The following is an 18,777-nucleotide window of genomic DNA, read 5'->3' on the forward strand; positions in this document are numbered from 1 at the left end:
TGTAGGCGAGTCTGCTTGGATAAAATAAGTTTCTCCTGTATTTGAGTATTAAAATCAAACTGCAGCCAAAAAGAAAGAAAAAAAAAAAAAGTTCATCAGTCACTGACACCGAAATGCTTACTGTTGCGCAGATGGCCAAAAGTGTGAATTAACACAAAAAATGGTGGTAGGACAGACGCGAACAAATAACAAATGAAATAGATTTGCGAGCCATAAAATGAGATTTGAAATCCCCATTCAAATAAGAGCTCGCGACGTCAGTGCACTTATCGGAGAGCGAGCGAGAGAGAGAGAGAGAGAGAGAGAGAGAGAGAGGGAGAGAGGGAGGGAGGGAGGGTGTGTGTGAGAGTGAGAGAGAGAGAGAGAGAGAGAGAGAGAGAGAGAGAGAGAGAGAGAGAGAGAGAGAGAGAGAGAGGCTGTTTGGTGTATATGAGAGGGGTGAGATTTGAGAAATAGGAGGGGCTTCTAAACGACTAGAAATGTCAATCTGAGCAAGGGAGTCCCAATAATCTAAAGCAATCTGTAAGGACCTGACCTTAGTCCATCCAGATCAATAGGGAAGTGAGGGTGGAAAGGAGAAGAAGAGGAAGAAATAAGGGGCGCAACCGGATCGTTTACACTGGCTGTTCCCGAGGAAATATAGACTTCCCTTGCCTGCACCTTTTGTTGCTCACATGCTCACACTGTAAAAGTGGATATCGAGGCAATTCCCTTGCTTTGTGTGATTGCAGCAGACTTTTTTCCCTTTTCCTACCACCATGTCTTTCCCTCAGCTGGGATATCAGTACATCCGACCGATATACCCGCCGGAGCGCCAGGGGATCGCCAGCAATGCCCGATCCGGGACAGAGCTGAGTCCGTCCGGCGCACTCTCCAACGTCCTCTCCACTATGTATGGATCTCCTTTCGCCGCAGCAGCGCAGGGCTATGGAGCGTTTCTCCCCTACTCAAACGATATATCAATTTTCAATCAATTGGTGAGTCTCTCTGCGCTCTCTTTACTCATCTACAACTTTATGTTACACTTTGAAATAAAAGAAATAAACGACATAGGCCTTTGGTTGATGTTTCTGGACACTTTCTAAGTCTAAAGTTTCAGAGTGCCGCGGTAAACTTCGCGGTTGAATCTTTTGTTAAAATGAGTTAAAAGTGATTAAAAAGTAACACATTAACAAACTGTGCTGTGGGACTATTGTTAGGACACAATTTCCTGACGCTGATAGCATGAGAGTTCAATGAAATGATGCAATGCGCTGTGGGAGGTTTGCATGTAAAGGTGTTGAATAAGTGTATAAAAGTCAAGTATTCTTCTCTCAAGTGCTTGTTTTACATCAGTTAAAAATAGTTTGATTTTTCATCCAGTTGTGAAGCTTGTTGTACGTAAATAACCATTCAAGTTGTGGCAGAAATACATAACCGTTTAGTTTGTTTACTCTCAAAATAATCTCACTGTTGTTTTTTCTTTACTGTAGCCTAAATCCACATGTCACACTGTGAGCTATGATTATATTTATCCTGATGAAGAATTACAGACAAAGTATCCTATGGAATTAATATTTTAAGTCTAATAAATCCCTCTGACTCTTTGATTCTTTGTCTTTGCAGGGTGCTCAGTATGAACTGAAAGACAGTCCCGGTGTCCAGCACCCAGGGTTTGCCCACCATCACCCTGCTTTTTACCCATATGGCCAATATCAGTTCGGTGACCCGTCCAGACCCAAAAACGCCACCAGGGAGAGCACCAGCACCCTGAAGGCCTGGCTCAGTGAGCACCGCAAGAACCCCTACCCCACCAAGGGCGAAAAGATCATGCTGGCCATCATCACCAAAATGACCCTCACCCAGGTGTCCACCTGGTTCGCCAACGCCAGGAGGAGGCTAAAGAAGGAGAACAAGATGACCTGGGCCCCCCGGAACCGCACCGACGAAGAGGGGAATGTTTACTCCAGCGATCACGAGGGGGAGGAGGGAGACAAGAGGGAGGACGAGGAGGAGATCGACTTGGAGAACATCGACACGGAAAATATTGAGAACAAGGACGACTTGGACGACCAGGACGACCTGCATTCAGATATTAAACTAGACGGGAGGAGTGACTCTGAGATTTCTGACGGCTATGAGGATTTACAAGGGCCCGACCAGAGGTTTCTAAAGGCTGTGGGGAAAGAGGGCAAAGACGTGGAGAGAGGAGGAGAGCACTTCCACAGCCACCACCATCACCACCATCATCACGCTTCTTTGGACACCAAAGCGTCCCAACCAAACGGAGAGCAGCTCAAACTGAACCCAGTGTCCGTTAGCTCGCCGCCCTCAGAAAACAATCCTGCCCCAGCCCAAAAGCCAAAGATCTGGTCTTTGGCAGAGACAGCCACGGCCCCTGACAATCCCCGTAAATCGCCACAAATGAACGGCAGCAACTCCGCAGGGCCGGCCGCCCAGACCATAATCGCCCCTCACAGACTTATCTCTTCTTGTCCCGTTGGGAAAATCCAGAACTGGACGAACCGAGCCTTCTCGGCGCATCAGCTGGCTTTACTGAACTCAAATCATTACCTGGGACTGGCAAACCAGGCCACCGCCACCGGCCTGGCCCTCTACAGCAGCAGGCAAACGGAGGACAAGAGTCATAGTTCAGAGACTCCAGTCACAGGTACATGTCCCCGACACTGAGACGCGCATGTATAAATAACTACAAAAACAAAGACACTAGTCCATTGCCCGTCATTCATTTCTATTACTTTAGACCCCCTTTCGCCTTCTTTGCCTGTTCATGGATTGTTTTTCTCTTTCTCTCTAGGCCACACAGATGAACAGTGTTACAATGTTATATCTTACAGAATACAGTGTGTGTGATGTGTGTGCGTGTGTGTGTGTGTGTGTGTGTGTGTGTGTGTGTGTGTAACTGCTTTGAAAAATGTCCGAGAGGATAAACGAAAAACCTCGTCAGAAAGCATTTAAGAAAAAAGTCTAATGTTGAATTGGGTGAAAACTTGTTCTTATTTTTGTGCCCCCCCCTTTTCCTTCCTTTATTTGGTATTGTTACATCCATGTGATATTAAGGCCCACGTGCTTGTATTCAATGGTTTACTGGTTTACATAAATCCCACAACCATTAAAACCAACTAGTTTTTCAACACTAAATTCACTGAAAGCCAGGATGGGCTCCGATTACAGGCAGTTAAATTAAATCATTTTAATTTTCATTGCCACAATTTCAGAGAGATCTAGTGCCTTGGATGCAGAGGAAAAAAAAGTTGTTTAAAAGCAGCTTTCAGTTCAAAGAAAGTGAGGCTGTCAGTTAATGACATCTGGGAATTTTTTTTTGATGCCATATCACATTTTCTTTTTTAAACGCCATATTTACCCAAATTAGCTTTTATTCTAAGATTTGTTTTATCCCTGTGTGTGCGCTTGTGTTATTTCGTCAAGGCCTATGTTACACTTACTTGTTTGGTCATGCAAATGAGCTCAATGCAAATTCACTACAGGCTCGTTTTTGAAAGGCAATTGTCACTTTTATATCACTTTGTGTTTTAGCTCTTCGTGAGGCTATTATTAGTGTTTTTTTGTTTTGTTTTTTCGTTTTGTTTTTTTGGATCACTACAATTTTTTTTTCTTTTACCCCTGTGTATTTCAGGCCTCAGAACCAACTAAGCAGCGGTGGTTCTTTCGGCTCCCTCCATAACCTCTCACCCATCCTCTCTTTTCTTTTTCTTTTAATTTGAATATGGAATGTAAAATAAGAATAATACATCTCTGTATACTTACATTGTAAGCATGTCCTGTGTAAAACTGCTAATGTAATAATGTATGAACCTGTAGTCTGTGAGTTTTTTTTCTTTTTGTAAGTTCTGTGAGGATTTGATGTTCAAATGTTTTGTATATAAAGTTAAGAATATGTACATACTTGTGAACCAAATTGTACAAGAAAGTCTATATTTTGGCTAATAAATGAACTGCTGCAACTTTAAGATATTGTTGGTTTTTGGACAAGCTATTTTGACAGCTGTTTTTGATGGTGGCTGTTATTGTGCATTGCAGCTTGAATTGCATTGCTTTGGTTTGCGTGTCTGCGTGTTAGTGGACAGCCTGAGGCACAGACTTCATCCTCTGTGGTAGTGATAAGTAAATATTCGAGAGGGATTTATCACATTTTTGTAGTGGAGGGACTTAAGGCTAATTAGCCAGTATTGCGGCATACATTTGGATATTAATGTTGTGGGATTATCCTTTATAGAGGCGTAGCGGTCGCATTAAAATAAATAATTCTCTCATTAATTTTCGTCTGAAATTGTATGGTTCATAAAGATATTTTAGGTAATAAATGACTGTTAGATGATCAGTGGTACTTGGAAAGAGTAGTCCAGCTGATCCTAGAGATGGATTTTGGCTTTGCACTGCAACTCCCAGATCTCATCATGCTCAATTTGTAATGCTTTTGCTCTTCACATATATCATACATTTCCCTCCACTAACACTGATCTTTGGTATAATTGTAATATATCGTCGCTGTATAACTAATAATAACATCATTTATTTTGTTTGCCCGTGATGTGATCATTTGCATGTGTGAGCCCTTATCAGAGGAAGTTTATGTAAACTTGGTGTTGGAGCTCCCTCTACAGTCACTTGCAGTCGGCCATGTTCTGGTGAACAGCCGCACACATTCTGCTCATGTGGTCTCAGGTTTTTTTTTTTCTTCTTCTTCTTTTTTTTTTGGCCCATTCCTAATTTATCCAGTTGTGATATAAAATTCGATAGCAATATTTTGCTCTTATAAATCTGTCACAGTGTCATATCTTTTAAATGTGTTTTCAGGCTTCAGTGTTGTGGTTTCATGATGTACACATGCGGTACATACTGAATCAGCAGGCTTGTTTTTAATACTTTAAAAAGCAAGCACATAAAAAAAGAGAGACAGAAGTCAAATTTCAATTTTCGCCCAGGCGTTCAGAAACATTTAAGAAAAAGTAGAGAGGCAATTTCAGTGGAGGCCACAAGCAACAAACCCTTGGGAATAGACATAATTTATATTTAATATCAATATTTAGGCACAATAAAGCAACTATAATAAGTAGATAAAATGTATCTTTTTTTTATACTCGCCAATGGCTGAAGTATTTAAAAGAAATCTTTCCTGGCTGCCATGCTTAACTTGAGGATTACAGGACTTCTCAGTTATCCTTCAAAGTGCATCAGTCGCTCCACTTCCTGTTTTGAAATCAGGTAAATGAAATAAAAGATTAAGAAATAAATAAAGATAAAAAGGGAAGACAGAAGAAAAAATCAGCAAAGAAAAATGCCGTCAATATTCTCATTATTCAAATTTCTCCGAGATTATAAAAAATATCTCCAGCCTTTTAAAAGACTCATAGGAGACATGACAGTCTTAGTAATGCAAATGTATTCATTCATTATTTTTTTTTATCCATCTTATTTAACAGCAGAGAAAAAAAAAACAATATTAGGCATAATATGTAAAACATTTAAAAATGTATTTTGGGAGACAAACTTCGATTTCCTAACGCACCCATCTCTAAACGAAAAGCACCCCTCTTCTTTTATTACTTTCAGATTTTTATTTCTTTTCAGAGTTTTAAAAGACTTGGATTTATGATTACAGTCATATTTTTGAAACGCACAAGCAGAGACCCACAGGCTGTCACACACTCCTCGACTAGACTCAGATGGTCAGCGAGGACAACGTCCTAATGCCTGCCGTTCAGGGCAGCAAAGGCAGATGAAAAGCGCTGATTCGCTCGAGTCGTATCCTCTCTAGGTTTAGGATATGCTTTAAACAAACCCCAACTCGGCCGAGGGACGGACTCCGGAGCCTTTTTTGGAGCTCCTCTCACCATGTTGCCTTCCTGTCTAATCAATTATCTTCGTTGAGAGCCCCATCTAACCGTGATATGCATATTCATAAGTGGCATCAGCCTGCCGATTGATGTAATAGTTTTTTTTTTTTCTTTTTGTAGATTCTTGTCCACTTCCTTTTGTTAAAGGAATCAAGGGGATTTATTCATCATTATACAACACAAGGTTGTAATGACCAGCATTACACTGACATAGATGATTCATAATTATACGATACAAAGGAAATTACGGTGTTTATATCAAATGTTGCAAGGTAATATTATTTTATTTTTTTTAATGTCTTTCAATCAATTATGTAATTGTGAATTTATAGAAATGTAAAAATAACCGGTTTGACGGCACTTATGGCATGTGTTATAAATGAACGTTAAGATTAAGATTAAGATTTATGTCAGCTTTAAAAACTATAAATAAACGGCGGGCTGCACTGAACTTTATCATAAATAACGATACTTATTTCCTCACTGTTCACAGGCTGTTTGCTCCTGAGGGGCCCAGAACCAGTCACCTCTTGATGGTGAGGATTTAGCTGAAATGCTACTGAAGGGCCAGTGATTGTGTCTGGAGCTCAGGGCCTCTCCTCATGATCAGTGCATGAAATTAGGGATTAAAAAGCCTTGGTAGAAACAAAGTAATCATGCCTGCTTATGTCGCCATACGTGTCCAACCTGCTCCCGGTTACAAAGAGCAAATGGAATGCATTAGCCAACATTTTGCTCTGAGCTACACAGGGACCATTTCCAGTGGGGCATGGTGTGTCACTCGTTTCCCAGCACGTTAAGTGGATGTTCTCCTGGCTAATGAGCAATAATCAACATTGACTCCTCTTCTTATTTCTGAGGTCCATGCTGTGTTAAATGCTGAGGGTCTCCCGGGCACACTGTAGCCCTGTAGTACTACTCAACTGCATAAAAAGCAATGGGTAATCTACTCAACACAAGAAGGTAAGAAAAGTTAAGATTAAGACTATTAAGAGGATACTTAACAGGCTGGAAACAGCTGCAAAATAATCTAAATGTGACATCATGTATTTTTCGATTCAGATATCCCACATTACAAAGCAACAGATTCTCAATTGTACTCACTGTCTTGTTATTATTTACGATTTAATAGATAGTTCTGCGGTATTTAGAGTGTGGGAAAGCTTTTGACATAGTGCAAATTAATTGTACCTGATTTCCCATCTAATCAAATTGCTTATGTTGTCCTGAGTGCTGTTGACTGCTGCTCCCTTTCGCCCTCAACTCTCAGACAGGGCTAAATACAGCTACATGGGTGAAAAAAAGTAATGTGCTGTTAAACAGCCATTTAGAAGGGGAAAAATCTGAGAAAGATGGAATCATTAAAAGGAAATCTAATCTGTCTTTCGAAGCGTTCATTGATCTGGGAGAAGGTGGACGGCAGTACCGGGCGGCTGAAAGGGTCCGGCCAATGGAGCCATCAGAGGTTCATGTGTGAATGGGGAGAAACCATGGAGTAAATAAACACTAGAGCAGCCCATTGGAGAGGGCCAGAGGTGCCCTGTGAAAGAGGAGGCCGCTGCAAATAAAGGGGGTCAGTCTTGTGTTTTTCACCTCATCCACCCCTTCTGTCATTGTAGCCCCACCACCAGTGCCACCTCCTCCTTCTCCCACCCCCAGGCTGGGGACGGTTCTGACACACCCCCTCCTGCCACCGAGACAGACAAATGTCATCTCCTTTGTGGACCTAGTCAGGCTTAGAAGCGGCCCACTGTCTTTGTGCGGTGGACTAATCCTTTTATGAGCCACTGTCAACCGCGCCCCCACCCAGCGTTTGCCTGGGCCAAGAGAGGGGCTGCCCTTTTGCAAGCTCTCGGCCTGTGGTAGCTGACCACAGGAGGAGCGGGGATCTGTTCTCGGGAACACATGTCCCACACACCACATACCTTCATACACAGGCTTACAGGCCGCTGCACTCCACGGCAACTTGTTACAGCCGTCGCACTCTAGAGCTGAAAAAAGGGAGGGTGGAAAGCTTGATTTTACCCCTGCCAAAGATATGTGACTTCTGTGTCCCCTGCATGTTTTATGGCACATTCATTATTGAGAATGTGAGTGAAAGTGCAGCAACAACATGTTAAAGAATAGCCAGGGAGCAGGGAGAGAGGGGTTGTTGTGTTTCCCTGGGCTGAGCAAAGGACAAAAGGCCCAGAAGGAGTGACATTCTCTGGGGCCGGAGTGGGAGAGAGGGAGGGCACTGATTTCATGCCTTTTGTTGATGTAGGTTAGAGAGAGGAATTCTTTCACTGAATCCGAAAGGCAACAAGTGGGGAAGGGGGCGACAGGCCGACAGGCCAGAGGGAGAGGCGTTGGGGCTTTTGCCGTTCACCCAGCTGAAAGATTGTGCTTTTCTCAGCCCCCTTCAGATCCCTCAGACAGGCCCGAGTTACAGGGCAATTATGGAAATGCAGCTTTGAAGCCAAGCATAGCCTTCTTTCACTTCTTCCTCAGGACAAAGCAAAGGCAATAAGGTCTTTTTATGCACCGTCCTCTATTAAACATGTTTCAGCCCCAATATGTGCATGCTCCTAACTTTTCTTCTCTAACTCACACAATATTGTGGTTTGATGTTGAATATGCTTTTAAAATGAATATCAAAAAAATTTATAGGGACATTGTTTTGTGTGTGTGTGTGTGTGTGTGTGTGTGTTTTTTTTTTTGTTTTTTTTTTTACAGAAATATTACAGGAACATTCTTCACGTGTCAGGGGAAAAGCTGCATCCACTCATCTCTTTACCATGTCAATCTGCCTATAAAGCACTTACCAAGGAGATGAGCACAGGGGTGGGTTTATAAAAAACGCCTGGCCTCATAGCTGCTTCCAACAGCTGCGCACTTTTACCAGCCTGATGTCCCCTCTCCGCACCCTCTCCACTCACACGTCACTAACAGAGGCCCAGCAAACCATCAGCCCTGCACTTTCTCAGCTTTGTACATTAGTCAGCGGTGTAGCACAGAATTTCGCCACCTCGTGTGAACTAATAAGACACATTTTCTCCGGCTTTTGAGAGGATAGCAAGAGAGTGATGTCTCTACATCACCCGACACAGCAGAGGCCTTGTACAACAGTGCCTTTACACTCCGAGCATATCTGACAAATGCCAATACTCCGGCTTTCACTCATCACTGTTAATGAGAGGACATATTTTGGACGTTTCCAATATTTGTACAGACTTCATACATTATGAAGGCCCTTTTATTCACAGTACCAGGCGGAGAGGACAAGGGTGGGGTAGGGTGGGGGTGTATTCATGACTCCACAGGACTGGCTGACTGGTGAAGGGAACTTAATAAATTCTTCCTCCTTGGAACACTGTCAAACAAGTCCTTTCTTACATCTCCCATGAATACATTACCAGCGAGCTTGATTGATTAGAGACCCTCGTGAGAGGGTGAACCGATGAACCGACTCCCCTGGTGTGATTAATAGACTTTATTAAGAGAGTCCTCTCCTTTTTAATAATGGTAATGTAAAGGAAGGCGTGGGGGGTGGGGGGTGCACAGGAAGTCTAACGATGATCACTGGTGCTGTCCCTCACTTTGATCCACATTCCCTTTAGTTTGAGTTCATTTTCACAACCTCCAACTGGCTAAATCCATCACCTCCCTATCAGTGCCACACACCGCAGATATGAGGTTCCTTTTATATACTGTTTTCACTTTTGTGCCTGCACACTGCCAATATGAAACTCTTTAAAAAGTCTCTCTTGGGTAATATGAGAAGCAGAATTGATTTAGATTCCTACTCACAGTTTACAGCTAAATGAAACTGACTCAATATCCATGAAACATCTTTAATGGGCCTTAGACCAGAATCTAAGTGATGACTGTATAACTCTGCACCTGATGCCTGCATTGTGATGGAGCTGTGTGTGTAACAGTATGCATCTTTTTCTTGTAAAAGCATGTGTAGCTCTTCTTGTTGGTATTTTTTATGTTAAAGAGAATGATGCAAAATTATGCCTCTCCTTATCCAGTTTCTCTTACTTGACTCCTTCTTACATAATCATTCTAAAGTCTAGGGGTATGACCCTTGACCTTTTTACGCTTGGTTGCTTGTAAACTTACTGATTTAGGAATTAGCCTTTCTCTGTTTGGTACTAATTTGAAGTTGTTGTAGAAAAGATAGGTAAATATAAATCTATTTAAAAATAAAATATACAAAAATATTCAATATGTCCATATTCCTGTGTGCGTGTGTGTTTTTTTAAGTCAAAGCTTCCATGTGGCAGGTATGTGTATCCAAACAGCTCGCTGGCTAATCATTGTTCTTGAGTGCTAGCATGGTGTTAAGCAGGGGGTAAACCATGTACAGGAAATTGTTTAGCCACCCAGAGCTGAGCCTGCTTATCAGCACAACACAGGAACAACAGAGACTTTATATTAGCACTGGACACAGCAGCTCCAACTTATCGTCATGCTGTATTTTGCAATCCAGCACCACAAGTGATTTATTCAAACACGGATACCACAGATAGGGCTATTCACGTTCTAGTGCATTACTGCATGACCCAGACAGGTTCTGTTTGCTTTGTTGCTACAAACCAGACACGCAACACACAACCATATATGACATCACCAGACAAGCCAAGCGTTGCTCACTTCTGCTGTAAACCTGAGAGAGAGGTCGATAACAGCAGGTGAGAGGGCTTCGCTGTGTAATGATGATGCCTACCAGTGTCTAAGTTGTAAACCCTGCTATTGATTCTCTTCAGTTCAGCCAATAGTCTCCACAATCTTCCATGCCTGAAAGTCTGCAGTAATGTGTCTGCATAGAATCCAATATCCGCCACAATTAATGAATACTGACAAGCAGCTCAACCTTTGTATTTTTATTTTTATTTAACCAAGTTAGTCCCACTGAGAGCACAGATCCTGTTTCCAAGGAAGACCTGGCCAAGACCGCCGCAGCACTTTTGACTACAGTAATTTACAGTAAATGTAATGAAAATAAACACATTTTATATTAAGAAAAAAATAAAAATGGAAAGTGAAGGAACATGACAGAGAAACAGAGAAATAGAACACAGGCTAAGAAAGGCACAGTGATAAAACAGTAAATATATGTTTGTACAAAGTGTTTACCACAGGTTTTACCAGGGGTATAAATAGTAGATTTGCCAGTCTATCATGCAGGATGAGGCTGGGTGACATGCTTCCTCGTACTCCATGGGGAGTTTAAAAGTATATATGCTAAAGCCAGAGGAAAAGAGGAGGCAGAGAATGTACTCTATTCTTCTTAACTTTTCTTTGTGCTTAGATAAACTTGTTGTCAGGCACATTGTCAGCCACTCCAGCGTGACACCTCACAGCCAGATAATGGCATTGCCATGCAAATGAGAGATGGTGAAAGCTATACCACCAGTGTGTGTGTGGTGTGTGTGTGTGTGTGTGTGTGTGTGTGTGTGTGTGTGTGTGTCTGTGTGTCTGTGTGTGTCTGTGCATTCATGCATGCATCTGTTTTGTTAGTGTTTATTAGAGAATGAAAGGGTGGGCGACAGAGTGATTCAGCGTTGGCATTAGGATAGATTGGTGCCTTGTCTATAATAAGGAAACTAAATGCATGCTGAAGGAGGATTGTTGAGCCAAATTCTGTTCTCAGTCAACTCTCTCTCATCTACTCCTGGGAAATCTCCCTCATCTAGTCAAGACAAGTTGCCTTAAGACCTCACAGAGAAAAATTGAGGATGACAGTTTGTCACAACCAAGAGTCACCTAAATTGCCAAGCAGAATAAATGTACAATAATATGTCCTCATGTGACTGCAAGAGTTTAGATTACAGAGTCAAACAAGACAAGTCACACCTTTACAAGATAACACCACTTTACATACAGTGTAAAGGGATAGTGAAAACATGCTGTGGACGCCGCAGAAGATGTTGGCAATTTAAAATGCACTACGTAGTAACAGCAAAACCCTCTTTTTACTGGGGTAGTTACTGACATGTGCGGTCAAGGAGGAATCATTCTTGGTATCTTAAGTTAATAATTACCAATTACAAGACCTCCTCTAGCAATCTTTCCACCATCCAGAAAAGACTTAATCTAGACAATATAAAGTAAAAAGGTCTATCCATCTCTTGTCAGGGACAGGACGGGAAGTAGGAAGTGGTTTCTTGTGAGACACAGTGCAGAAAAGTGCCTGAACAAGCCAAGCATTCAGTATGAATGTTCCCTGCAATCTCCAGCTGTGTAGGCTCTCTAGGTTTTGTCCCTTAGTGGCGACTGGGCACAATGAAGTGGCGCTCTCACAAACAGAGAGGGGTGGGCACTGTGTCAGAAGGGCCAATACAGCCCTCCCCCTTCTGTTGTCATGCTAAGACAGCAGCACTCACTGAACTGTACCCCTATTCACACATCAGCCTCAAACCCACGCTCACCCAAGGACAAACATGGCAGCCACGTTCAGTTTCTCCAAAAAAAGCCATGCAATTCTTGAAGAAATCCACTTTTCTCCCTCAGATCTGTGAATACGCTCAGTTAGCTGATGACTTTAAGGGCAAGGAGAGTGGACCTCGAGCTCCCGTGGGCCTCATCACCGAGAAGCACAGTCTTAATCTGTAAAAGACCATGAGAACAGGCATGTCTAATGTCATTTTACAGGTAGATAGAGCGGGAGATTGGGGAGTAATTGGAAGTAATAACAGATAGCTCTCTTTCAATCCCACAGGACTTCTCTCCTCCTACGCCCCCAAATTCCCAGAAGACTTCTCGTCATATTTGCTGTTGCGCAAAAGAAATATACAGCAGACGAACTGTGACCTTTGTCCCCCCTTCCCTGAAGGTCACCTGTCTACTTTACATACACAGATGAGGTCCTCTTTTCCGGAAATGATAAGACAAACAGCAGAGAAGAGGTAAGGTCAGCAAGTTAAACCAACAGCTAGAATGACAGTTAATTGGCCGGAGGGTAGTGTAACTGTCATCCATTTCCCCTGGGCTGACTTGGGAAGACTCCCCCCGGCTGCCTCCACTCATTCCCCAGAGACCTCCACTCCGCACAAGAACGCTCACTTATCAGCTGTCTCCCACAGGTTCAACCAGTGGACATTGGCGCAGGGGAAAACAAAATGATTATATTGCCTCCAATTTGATTATTACTTCATCATTATTGTTTATATTGTGGTAATACACAATAAAGACTGTGACAAGTGAGGAGATGAAATGTCAAAGTGAATTACAGGCATATGCAGAAGCTGGCCACAAATCAGCTGGCAGAGCTAAAAGGTCTTTCTTGCTAATTGCTCATATCCTACCAGCAGTGAGAGGCGTCCAGTCACTGTGCAATAGGCTGGCTGACTGAGAGCAGATAGATAAGACTGTGTGTATGGATGATTCGACCCATGCTCTAATGACTTGTTTAGTCCTGTGTGTCAGAAGCAGTGACACATAGAGGATGGCGAAGAAGCTCTTGGGCCTTCCGTGCATCTGTGTGTGTATGCAAAGACAGGGGCAGAGAAGGGAAAATAACTCCCTGCACAGCACTTAGAATAAGTGTGTGTGTGTGTGTGTGTGTGTGTGTGTGTGTGTGTGTGTGTGTGTGTGTGTGGATGTGGATGTGAGTGGGTGTGTGCTGGAGGAGACCACATGCATGTATAAGGAGGAGTGATGGTTTTAGCAGAATCTGTCTGGCTGATTTTGCAGGGCCAGGGTTTGGGGTGTGAAAGGCGAGAGAGAGTGTGTGCGTGTGGGAGATAATAGGCCTTTCTCCACGCCACTCAGCGTTCCGCTGGCACACAGCTGGCACACAGCTGGCCATCCAACTAAACTGTCCCAGCCCCTTTTTCCCCTTCTGTATCCTCCTCCTCCAGCACCACCCAGCCCCCCTACAGAATGCCAGACATGCAGGGTAAGGGAATACGGGGGGGAAGAGGGTTAAGACAAAAAAAAACATTAGCGTTAATGGGGAGAAGGAAGGAGGAAGTTATGATGGGGCCCACTGCTCCCATGATCCATCTGGGGCTTGGCGGGAGGGGATCCGTCAGTGACAGACAGGTGTTCCTCAGCAGTCACACTAATCCCCGGCCAGCCCCTCTGCTCTGAGGCCCGCAGGGACCAACTCCATGCTTCCACTGCTACCCCTGATACAGCAGCTACTACTTTCTGTCCCTACTCAGTCCCTTTAACTGTCAGGTACAATGGACAAAGAAGAAAACTTTATCAATAGATCAATACACAGGGGAAATAGGCACATATTCATGTTCTACTCTAAAGGCACACTTCCTCAACACACTTGAGCACCAACAGTGAGCTGGGAGGAAATATGGGAATTTGCAGGCATAACTGAGTCTACAACAAAATCAGAGTGTGCCTTTAATTTGTTTCACTGATTGATTACTATTTGCGTGATCATACAAAGGGATACTGGTTATTAAAAACTACATCAAAACAATATAAACAAAGAAGGCATACATAAGAGCCCACACCGTAACCCATGATGAGTTATAACCTGATACTGTAATTGGTAGGCAATCATCAGAGATGACTGTTGACACGTCAGGCCAGATAACAGTTGATTACATCTTGAAATGAGGAAACTACCATGTATGCCATTGTTAGGGAAATGATTCATGACAGATTCACATCAACTGTGATAACATTTTGAAACTCTCTATTGCCAAATGAAATATAGTTTCAGCCAATTACATTATGAGTCACAAAGGCTTTTTGATGGGAGGAGTTTCCTGGGAAACTTCCTCTGGTGTAAAGGAAGAATTAGCCAAATATTTTTTGCTGTAGGTTACAAGCAACCATGGCTGAGCAGACCAAAACACAGAGAAATGTAACCGTCCTTATCATGAAAATGACAAAGCAGTGGACACATGGCTTAATTGTTGAGTAAGAATGAAAAAAGGCATAGAAGGAAAAATGCATTTAAGAGATATGAAAGGAATTTTAAAAAAAAACTTAGATACCAAGATGGGACAAGACATTGTTTTTATCTAAACGTGTGGAGGTGTCAAACAGGTTGGAGTGTGAAAACAAAGGAATTAAAGATTCTTAGATTTCCCTATCTCCTCACTTAACTCATTCTCTGTGTGTAAAAACATCAGTGTTTATCAATGTCTTCAGCAACTGCAAGGTAAAAAGCAGAGAAGAAAATATGTGGTTGAATCTATCACTAATAATAGCAGGGTTAAGTAAACACTCAACATTTAACCATCAGCACAAACATTTTTAGTTTTATTACAAAGTGTAAAGAAAACAAATAAATCATGATTGTGAACTATAATTCCAGATGGCATGTATTCATATAATTGCAAGTGGGTGTGTACTTGTTGGCTGTAATGTTCATCAATGTTCTAAACACTGTTAATACACTGAGTCATGCCTATTAGCGCCTATTTTAATGACAAGCTAACAGACAACAGAGTGATCTAAGTTATCACAGAGACTTGAATGAATATACTTCCACCTGTGCTATCAATAGGACGCAAAAGATAGGGAACTTCAAATTACATATCTGCATTTGCATACAAATGGCCCTCTGCTGTTTTTGTCATTGGGCAAAGTAGATGAACCACATGATCGTGAGGTTGTGGGTTGGGAGTGATGTAGATAAGGAGTGTGCTCTGTTGAGGACAGCAAAGCACATCCAGATGACTGGGACACAACACTGTTACACAATATAACCCCGAGAGACACAGCAGCACAGTTTACACAGGGCTATAATCTAAAATGAGATGACTCCATGTGGAGCTACAAATTAAATAAAGCCAAAATCTGGATTCCATTATCATGTCTCCCAATGCCTACATTTTTGTAACATTTAAATGGCAAAATAAATATGAACGTTGCCGTATCAAACAAAGCTCTGACCAGTATTTGTTTTGTGGGAACGCTCTGAGAAATGAGAAGCTAGCACGGTAAACACAGGCTTTTCTGCCTAAAATTTGTGAGTGGCACCAAATGTTTCTTGGTGTAGTAATTGCTGGCAGATTTGTAGATGTGTGTTTTAATTAGCCTCGACAGGCTGCTGATGGCATTACACAAGTTGTTCCCGTCAAACAGGCCCCAGAGATGGAAAACCAACAGAGATCAATCATGTGGACACGGTACAGTGAATCGGAATAAGCCCCAAGTTAACACTAACAAGCAGCACCTATAGATGTATGACCACACATCCGAATGAACCCAAAAGAGCTGTTAATGATGTAATTATTAAAGTTCTGCTTACAACTATATGCAGCCCCTAATGAATAAAAGTAAAAGTTGATTTAAAAGCGAAGGTTCTCAATTCTTCTTTAAAAGATGAAATATTCAACTTTTTTATATTTTACCTTTCTTCATGAGACATGACTTGGAACTCTCTTCTTCCCTGAAATCAACAAACATCATCTCCACATGCCTTTGAAATTATAGATCATAATAGACCTCTGTTATATGAACTCAAATCTGAAGAACTGCTTGCCTCGCACACACACATACACTCAACATTAGAGTTATCACTCCCTATAATCCGCAAGCACTTTCAGGCCTTGTATCCTCCCACTGACTCCCCTTGCACCTCATCTACCCCGTGCTAACACAAACCTCCTCTTATGTGGCTTCCCCTTTCCCCCAGCGCAGGATCCACATCACTGAGACTGCAGCCGCCATGGAGGGCCTTTTTCCACTTCTCCAGCCATGTTCGGCCAAGATTTATTCGACTCTTCAACCAAAATGTAATTTTCACCATGTTGGTTTCTGAGAGTGAGGGGAGTGGGGAAGGGTTTTTTGGTGCTTTGAGAGTCATGTCTACTCAGCTGGGATAGTGGGACAGCTCCCTCCAACACCAATACCCCAAACCCACAGAGACAGCTAAGTGATTTATTGGCCTCTTTTTATTGAGAGGGCGAGGGAGAGAATGAGAGAGAAACATAAGTAAGAATAACAGTGTAATTGAGCCTGTCTGCAATGTTGAACAACACAAAGGTATCACAGGTGGGGACATTTAAATGGCTATAGGTTTTATGGAGAATTAAAGTAAAGAACTTTTGTTGTCTAACAGGATTTCCTGTAGCTTATCAAAACATGTCCTTTAATTTCTTTCATACAGTTATTTGGTTGTTTGTTATGTCATTAAACCCTTTTGAAGCCATTTATTGTAGATTATAAGGGAAAGTCAGTTCACGATTTCTCTGAAACATTGCGCTACAGCCATGCTGCTCTTACAATATCTCCTGGAAAAAGTAAATATGATACTTTTGTCTTATCACGATATTACATTAATCCAAGTTTCAAAATGTTACCAAGAGACAAACTTTGTAGCCTAATCTTGGCACATCCCCACTCCAGATAATGGTTTCCATGAACAGGGCCGTGGTGCAGGAGACAGATACTCTGAACTCGGCTGTAGAAAAGAACAGTCTTCACCATTGTAGGGTGAGTAAATGTACCTTATAAAACCCAGGAAATTACATGTAATAGAAGTGATGTACCATTCTGTGGTTGCACTCAGGAGACACACAGACTTCAAGGAGACAGCTCACAGAGATCACAGCCAGTGAATCATAACATTTTAAAGAAAGGCAGGATAGATAGATGCAGGGAGAAAGAAAGAGATGGAAAGAAACAGAACAGGACCGACAGAGTGGATGACAGAGAGACAAAGGCAAATTAGACAGAGATACGGGAGGAAGGGGTAGAGGCAGAAGCAAAGGGAAGGCGAGAGGGCCGAGATAAAAATCACACACTGAATCCCATTCCCTTTGCCAAGACAGATGTCTATAGTGAATAAATAATGAACGGTAACAGTTTCACAACATCATGTTATTGCCAGTTCTAAACTAGTACTCTGACTGCTCCTGCCTGCTCTCTGGCTATGACTCAAGCCGCCCTCTGCCCCAGGGGAACCTTCCAGACCCGTCACTTCACGTCTCCACGAAAATCAAGCCCAAAGGATAGGCCTGGCAAACACATGGGGATGTGTGACTCTTGGTGGCTGAGTTACGTGTGTCACACTATTCTGAGAAGTTGTGTCCCTCCCTCGTGACTGAGCTGGCTAAATATACACACCTCAGCAAGCACTTACACACTGTTTCCTCTCTTGGCGAGCATCAATGCTATGTTACTGTATTTGAGGTAATAATGAGGACTCTGTAGCTTAGCTTATTCAAAGTGAGGTTTGACATGTGGAAGAATTGTTTGCTGTTCTTAATTTAAATTATTTAGTCATTATTAATTGTGTTGTAGATCATACTGTACATACATACATATGTATTTCAGTAGACTACTTTCTTTCTTTTACTTACTATAGCATAATTTAGCTGTGTAACACCTTCTGGTTCTTTATAGATTCTCTTTCATTTGTGTTCACAGTGTAATTTGATCATAACAAAATATTTATTTATGTATGTATGTATATATATATATATATATATATGTAGTCTATTTTGGATTTTGCCAATTATTTATTTATTTATATTTATTTATGATTATGTAAACAAATCTTCAATAGGGACAACTCAACAAGTCAAACTGTGGCAAATATTGCAGTAGTATTACTGTCCACGTATATTGTCATAACAAATAAGAGCAGATATTCATACTTTTGCCGTTTATGAGAACGCGTCCAGGCCTAAGAAAGGAATGAAGTAAAAAGCTTTGGTTCTAACATCCCAGTTCTGCTGTCAACACCACTTCACCAAACTTTAGTAGTATTATTGTGAGAGGGAGCATTTAAGTAACTGTAAGTACACTGCACATCCCTTTAAAGTTAGTAGAATGACTCAGAAACTTGCTCCTGTGCAGTATAACACTATGAAAGGTTAAAGGGACTTGAAAGCTTGCACACACATACACACACCCAAATGCACGCACAAACACAGTTTCATTCAAACACACAACTACATAAACATACATATACAGTCCTACAGACTGCTCTCCGTCTTCCTATTTG

At 42.0% G+C, this 18,777-nt stretch overlaps 1 protein-coding gene and 1 long non-coding RNA gene across 2 annotated transcripts; both read left to right on the plus strand.

Moving 5' to 3' along the window:
- Positions 1 to 453: 453 nt before the first annotated feature.
- irx3a (iroquois homeobox 3a) lies at positions 454 to 3,971 on the plus strand. The gene is made up of 3 exons (XM_051379941.1): positions 454 to 977; positions 1,606 to 2,650; positions 2,798 to 3,971. Exons 1-3 carry the CDS (start codon positions 759 to 761, stop codon positions 2,851 to 2,853), a joined length of 1,320 nt encoding a protein of 439 aa, XP_051235901.1. The 5' UTR covers positions 454 to 758; the 3' UTR covers positions 2,854 to 3,971.
- Positions 3,972 to 6,409: 2,438 nt separating this feature from the next.
- LOC127351576 (uncharacterized) lies at positions 6,410 to 9,114 on the plus strand. The gene is made up of 3 exons (XR_007880916.1): positions 6,410 to 6,821; positions 7,250 to 7,431; positions 8,574 to 9,114. It is a non-coding gene; the product is annotated as an uncharacterized LOC127351576 (long non-coding RNA).
- Positions 9,115 to 18,777: the final 9,663 nt, after the last annotated feature.

Source organism: Dicentrarchus labrax, unplaced genomic scaffold, assembly GCF_905237075.1.
Source record: "Dicentrarchus labrax unplaced genomic scaffold, dlabrax2021, whole genome shotgun sequence".
In the NCBI taxonomy this organism is placed as follows: Eukaryota; Metazoa; Chordata; class Actinopteri; family Moronidae; genus Dicentrarchus; species Dicentrarchus labrax.